Source organism: Cibotium barometz, chromosome 14, assembly GCF_041138505.1.
Source record: "Cibotium barometz isolate CiBa-2024 chromosome 14, ASM4113850v1, whole genome shotgun sequence".
In the NCBI taxonomy this organism is placed as follows: Eukaryota; Viridiplantae; Streptophyta; class Polypodiopsida; order Cyatheales; family Cibotiaceae; genus Cibotium; species Cibotium barometz.
The window spans coordinates 21,150,940-21,158,497 of NC_141059.1; the positions used below are offsets into that span (position 1 = coordinate 21,150,940).

A 7,558-nucleotide genomic window follows, 5' to 3' on the forward strand; every position below is an offset into this window, starting at 1 on the left:
TGGCCAACTCCTTCTCCACACAACTCATTAATCATGACTATTAAGTTTACTTTGTAGCTTTTATTAGCATATAACTACCATCTTAGCAGTTCCAAATCGGCTATTGAAGCTCTCTTCACCGAAGCACATGCCTGTCGTCTATTGTATAACATCAATACATTATTGATATCTATCTTTATTTTTTTTAATTTTATTTTTCGTACACCCGGGGCCCACTCAAGTGGGTGGAGCCGATTTCCCCTTCCAACAATTAGCCAATTATCATGGTCGGGCAAGGGCCACGTACCATCGGGCAAGGGCCACGAGTTAGGCATCCCCCATGACCACCGCGGTGAGTTGAGCGCTGGAACAGCGGAGGGGTCTCATATGGATCCTCCTATCTCGGGTGATCCACCACCCGAGGAGGAGGAGTCACTCGAGTGTTCAAGGGGCAAGAGCCCGAGCAACCAAACACATCAAGCGAGCATAGGTGTCCCTTTATAACATGAGAGAGCCTAGTGGGACTTGAACTCATAACCTAGAGGTTACAAGTCACAAGCTTAACCACTACACTAACTCAGTTGGGACGATATCTATCTTTATTATTTTGTGCAATTTGAGTTTGAAGTCTTATGATGTCAAAGATCCTACCTTATGAGTGCTCCTTGCACGCACCTGCATGTTGTATCATTTTACATGGTGTTGGAGTATAACATTAATAGATTATTGTTATCTATCTTTATTATTGTGTGCAATTTGATTTGACATTTTATGCTATCAAGATCCTAATTCTTATGAGTGCTCTATGCATGCACCTGCACGATGTATCTTTTACATAGAACTAGAGTTTTGGCTCAGCACAAACTTATTATAGTTTCATATAAAAAGTAGCGTTTTTCACGAACCTTTTTACATGGTATTTAGAGTTTCAGCTCGGTACAAAACTTTTTTCCTAGTTACTATCTAATAGTTCTAGCATCTTTCATAGGATCTTGTCCTTTTTTAGTTAGTGTCTAATAGCACCAATGACCCTCTCTGAAACTTCAAGCTCAAGCTAGGCTATCTTTCTTACTTATGAGCTTTGGGACACTGTCATTAGTATTGATGTTCACTCCCCCACTATAACGAGGGATTGCATAAGGTAGCCATGTACCATACCAACATTATCCAAGCTTGGAGATGAAGGGATGTAGATGCACTCTACACAATCATCACTAGCATGGAAGATATTGTCTAAACCATGGTTCAAAATGTTTCCACAATTGAACCATGGAAGATATTATGTGCAGATCATAGTTCAACATCTTGCGCAATTGAACCATGGAAGACACTGTGTGTGTAGATCATGTATTTGCAACATTTGGCATGAGAGCATACGCTCATTGCCTTTGTGCTATTGCCTACCCTTAACCCCGAGTCTCCTGTCTTCTTGAATCAAATCAAGGAGCCCTTATAGGAGAAGAAGATCGTGAAGTGTGCAATACTTTGTACTACAGTTTTTTGGTTAGATTTTTGTTTCGGGCGCATTTTGGGAGGCTATTCGCGTGGTTTTTGGTTTTCTACAGATATCCTTGGGGATCGGATTTATAGTGTTCTTCATTGGATTCTGGAGTAGTATTGTTAGATTTACTACAGATAGGTGTGTAGATATACGAGAAAGCATCAACAGATACTCACCATGCCATATCTTGTCTACGAGCTACACTTTAGTGATATCAATCTCTATATCTTACTAGTCAAATTTCTGATCACTTTACTCTGCATTTCTTTCATACACCTTGCAGGTCTCCATTGTCAATAGCCTTATTAGCAACTACCTTGGTTGCATCAAAGTAGTACTTAGCACTTGTAGGCTGCGTGATTACTTACTTGGGCATTATAAAAAATGACAGATAGTGATTTTGGATGTTATCCACTGCATGTTGCTAAGGATAAGCTTTACGAGACCAACTACCTGTTATGGTCCTATATATGATACGACATGTATTGGTAGCCAAAGGGCTATGTAATGTTGTGGGTCGTACTGGGAAACATCATGTTTACTCTGATGAACATGATGTAGAAGGCACATCTGTTGTTGTTTGCAGACACCGACGTTTCTTGCTTTTCTAGTCAAGAGGTGTATCATTCCTCACATTCGATCATGTAGGACTGCTAAACATGCTTGGGATGCACTTGTGTCATTGTACCAGGTACGTAATGAATTATGTGTTGCTTATCTATGCAAGCAATTAGAGTCAGAGCATATGGATGAGGGACTCCATGGACAATTTCATTACAAAAATCAAGGATTTTAAGAAACAGTTGGTGGCCAATGTTGATGAAGTATATCCTGATAATTCATTGGTGCCTACTATCTTGAATGCATTGCTAGACTCGTATCAAGGTTTTGCTTCTACCATCAGACTCATATGAAAGGTAATCCAAATGCCTTGAAGTTTGAGAAGTTGGTTTTTGTGCTCTTGTAAGAGTAATCCAGGCAAAATAGATATGTCACGCACATAAGATCAGGCTTTTGCTGCAAAGGTAAATCCTTTTCTCAAGGTAGTTACAAGCCAAAATTAGAGTCATCGGGCAAGTCTTTAGAAAAGGAAGGCGACAAGCCAAAGAAAAAGAAAAAATGTAACTATTGCAAGAAAATTAGTCACTACATTAATGAGTAGAAAATGACTGGAGAAGGAGAAAAATAAAGACTAAGGTATGGCTGCTGATGTGTCAACATCTAATGTAGAAAACAAAGAATTTGCAAACTATGTACATGATGATTGGACTTTCATTTTGTAGTGTAGTTTTGACCCTTCCTATAAGGATGTGTGCATGGCTATTACTGATGTACATGTTTGGTATTTTAACAGTGGTACTAGTAAGCACATTACTTCTCACCACAATTTGTTCTCATCACTTGAATCTGCTCTATAAGAGGAAACACTATTACATGTGCAAAAAACTCCTCATATCATGTAAAAGGAGTGGGTAAAATTGTTCTCATTGCTACAAATGGTGAAACAATCAGGCTTTTAGATCTATATTATATTTACCATGGATCAAGAAGAACTTGTTATCTATCTCTGTCATTATTAAGACTGGCTTAGTGATTGAGTTTGTGGATGATTGATGTATTGTTTATGATCGTAAAGTAACAACAATACAATTGTTGCTTTTGGTACTTTGTCTCATGGCCTTTATAGAATAGATGCATATGAAAGACAAAGGCATGCTATGTGTATAGTTTTTGCCACAAAGGCAATGGGTGATGCTTAGTTGTGGCATCCATGCTTTAGTCACTTTAACTTTGGCAGTTTTCTACATTTGCATAAACATGACATGGTGTCTGAGTTGCCACATCTTGAAGCCCTTATTAAACATATTTGTGAGGGTTGTATTCTTGGAAAAATGTAGCGGGCATCGTTTCCCCAAAGATGGTTTAGTTAGAGCTATCCAAAAATTATTATTAATAGCTTATACACAGTGATGTGTGTGGTTCTATGAGGACATCATCTATTGGGGGCTACCTCTATTTTGTCATATTCATTGATGATTATTTCATACATACCTAGTTATATCCATTGAAACAAAAATCGAAGGTTTTTATGTTCTTTAGACATTTTGTTGCTATGGTTGAAAATGTTTCTATATGTAAGATTGCTACCCTGTGTAGTACTGATCGAGAGGAGAGTATATGTCTAAGGAGTTTCACGCATACATGGCTGATCATGAGATAAAATACTAATGTATTATGCCCTATATACCTTAGAAAAACGATGTAGCCAAACGTAAAAATAGGTCTCTCATGGAGATGGCATGCTGTATAGTCAAAAGTCAGGAGTTACCTCATGGTTTCTAGCTAGAAGCAGTTATGTGTGTAACATATATTTTAAACAGGTATCCTACAAAGGAGTTGCATACAATTATGCATTTTGAAGCTTAAAACTTACACATTTTTGGTTTTCTTGTTTATGTACTTGTACCTCAGTAAATTTGCAGTAAGTCTAATGGAGATGGCATGTTGTATGGTCAAAAGTTAGGAGTTACCTCATGGTTTCTAGCTAGAAGCAGTTACGTGTGCAACATATATTTTAAATAGGTGTTCTACAAAGGATTTGCATACAATTATGCATTTTGAAGCTTAAAACTTACACATTTTTGGTTTTCTTGTTTATGTACTTGTATCCCAGCAAATTTGTAGTAAGCCTAATGATAAGGCTATTAAATGTATTTTTGTAGGGTACAGCTCGAAAAGTAAAGGTTATTGTCTCTATCATCTTACTACCAAGATGATTCTTGTGAGTAGAGATGTATTTGTGGAAGATGTAAGTCACTCCTTGCTTTCGTGTAAAAAATAGCAAAACGTATGTTTGCAAGACATATTCAACACTCTCCTTCCATTATTCAATGCCGCACACATTGATGTAGAGCATTTGGGTAATTAAAGGAATGCTGAAAATCAGTCCACATAGGTTAAAAATCAACATGTTTTTCAACCCATAGATTAGCCTATTGATGTGAGGCAAATGTGGATAAAAATGTTTCTACATGTAAGATTGGTACCCTGTGTATTGATCAAGGGGGGAGTATATGTCTAAGTTTGAGAGGAGATTAGCAACAAGCAGGTTGCATAGAAGCTGCCCAAGAGAGTTGCAAATGGAAGTTTTGCAACATGGAGAGCCTGCTCATCATCAAAGAAGCTGAAAAATGGAGATTTCAGCAAGTATGAAGACTATAGAGTCTTCGGTGTCAACAAGAAAGCTGCCATGGAGATTTGAGAAGTATCAAGAAGGTAATTTGTGATGTTTTGCCTCGTAATTTCGGTATTAGAGCATGGAAGAAATCTCCAGTGTGAAGGGTTGCTTGATGGGATGGAAGAATCCCAAGGTCCTTTGCTTGTGAGCAAAGAGCAAAGGAGGTGCATGCTCGTTGAGTGGTGGCAAGCAATGATGGGCTTGTTGTAGTCCATATTGAAGCATGTTGGAAGGGCATGGCTCATGGAATTCACTCATGGAAGATGGGAATGATCGGTGGAAGTCATGGGCCTTTCACCACATGTGGCACCTCAATGGTTTCTTGTGAGAAACCTAGGAAGAGCACTCTTTGAAGATGCCTATTTTTCATGGAAAGGCAGGATACCTCAAGGACTTAGAAGAGCAGATTGTAGGGATTCAAAATTTGTGGAATGAGAGTCTATATCAAGCCACAGGTAGTGTGCCTGCCAATGGGGTAGCCCTTCCTTTTATCCTTGTCCAAACTCGACCACATGCAACTGTGGAGATCGAAATTTGTGAGGATATGCAGCTGGTTCACTTTGACTTCAACAACACACCCTTCAAACTACATGATGATGCTTATGCCTTAAAGGCTATGAGATACAATAACATTCCGAACAACAGCGGAGATGGACGGGGAATTATTAAGGCAGAGTACGTGGAGGAGGAAAACATGGACACACTATATCCTCCCAACATGCAATATGTGTCCCCTCCTACGAATTCCACAGCTCAGTATCAACTAGGATGCATGCCTGGGAAGTGTTCAAACTCACTGCCACTGCCAGGAAACAAAATTGATGAATGCCACTCCCATCATCAAGTGTTCAAACTCACTGCCACTCCCAGGAAACAAAATTGAGAAGTTTTCAACCACAATTGATGATGGGCAATCGTCCCCGAGCCTGCATGCTCAAAACAAAATTTTTGTAATCACCCATGGTATGAGGGTTGCCGTGCTTGAGCTCACCTAGAAGCTCGAAATGGTGGTTGTGTGATGTGTGCATGAGCGATGCACGTGTGAGGTGCATGTGCATGGGTTGGTTCTCACCCAAACTTCTACGTTCAAATTGGTGGACTCAGTGGTTCCGCTGTGAGCGAGTCGGCTCAAAATGGACTTGGTGTCTAAGATGGTAGACATACGCACACATGTTTGGTTGATGAACACTCCAATGTACCATTGAGGGGGGGAGTGTTGAGAGGCAGCGATTGCAATTGTGCAATGCTACATTGATATGGGTGATGGGTGAGTTGTGGAACACCTCGATTAAGAGGGGGTGTTGAGAGATGTAATCACGGTGTTGTATGTGGGAAAGCACCCTGGAGATGCAAGATATTGTGGCAAGATAAGAATGCCACATGTAATATTGAATGGTGTGTGAGTGTTGACCAAAAGAGTGGAAAGGGGAGTGTCACATGAATGATGATGTGTAAAGTGGGATAAGGCTAGAAAGCCTATATCATTGTATGGTTCAATTGTGATATGCAATAGAATTGAGTGTTGAGTGTGCACTCTCTCTCTCTCTCTCTCTCTCTCTCTCATGGAGTTCTTAGTGTGGTTTAATCCACCCTAATTATGTTGCTTAATCTGTCTTTCAACATGATCAATCCCATTTTAGGATTGTTAACACATAAGGCATTTAATGCCTTATAGAATTGAGTGTTGAGTGTGCATTCTCTCTCTCTCTCTCTCTCTCTCTCTCTCTCTCTCTCTCTCATGGAGTTCTTAGTGTGGTTTAATCCACCCTAATTATGTTGCTTAATCTATCTTTCAACATGATCAATCCCATTTTAGGATTGTTAACACATAAGGCATTTAATGCCATTTGCAGCCAATCGTCATGAGCAGTTCTTCCAAGCTAACAGCCTCTTCAGGCAGCCGATCAGCCCCCATAGGCCATATAAAAAGACAAGAACAATTCACTCCCAAGTCCTCAGTCAGAAAATTAGAGTTCAACATCAGCACTCAAGCATGTATGCTTAGGCTTGTGCCTTGTGCATACTTTCAGCCTACTTGTGCTCTCAACCCAAGGCAAAGAAGTTCAGTCTCTTCAGGAGTTTTCCAGCACACCTTCCCTCAGTCTCAGGCCGATGTATTACTCTCAAAGATACCTTCATAGACGCCTAAAGCGTATGCATAGTTCTACCTAGCATTTGGTCACTTTGTCCTTGTGTTTGGCGGTCAATCAATCAGTTTGTCTGCTCACTCTTGTGGACACAGTTTAGCTTGTTTACAGTTCTCTAGAAGAAGAAATAAAGCAAATACTCCTGCTTGCAGGGGGGCCCTTCAATGGGTAATTCGGGACCCCATACGGTGTCATCTCTACTACATCTACTTTCAGATTCATGTAAAGGATTGCTAAAGATTCACTAAACTTGGGTTTAAAGAAAGGCTTGTCAGAATGCACATCAAAAATAAGAGAAAACTGTTGCAGATAACAAAACACATAAGAGAGAGGGAGAGAGAAGCTGTATAAACTTTGCTCTATACACAAGATCCGGTACAAAATGTGTGGGGGACCATGGGTGGTATTTATATCACCCACCTATGCTGGTCGGCCAGGAAAAAGACAGTCGATAGGCTGCTGGACATGCCCACGATTGCAATCATGCCGTTGGCCAACAAAAGAGTAGTTGGCCAGATACAGCCCAAGTCGGTCAACAAACAGCAACCCCACGACCAGTAAAAATTTAAAAAAAGACGTGAAAAAATGGGAAAAAAGATGAGAGCTCTTGGGTGGGCATACCCACAACAAAGGCCCTCTGGAAGCACTATGGTACAAACAGGAGATGACTGCTAACACCCCCTCTTAGCTTCT

The 7,558-nt window shown here is 40.1% G+C and overlaps 1 protein-coding gene across 1 annotated transcript; it reads left to right on the top strand.

The window, feature by feature from the left end:
* Positions 1-5,073: 5,073 nt before the first annotated feature.
* On the top strand, positions 5,074-5,601 carry LOC147631783 (transcription factor-like protein DPB). Its single transcript, XM_086807956.1, has one exon. It carries the CDS (start codon positions 5,074-5,076, stop codon positions 5,599-5,601), a length of 528 nt encoding a protein of 175 aa, XP_086664082.1.
* Positions 5,602-7,558: the final 1,957 nt, after the last annotated feature.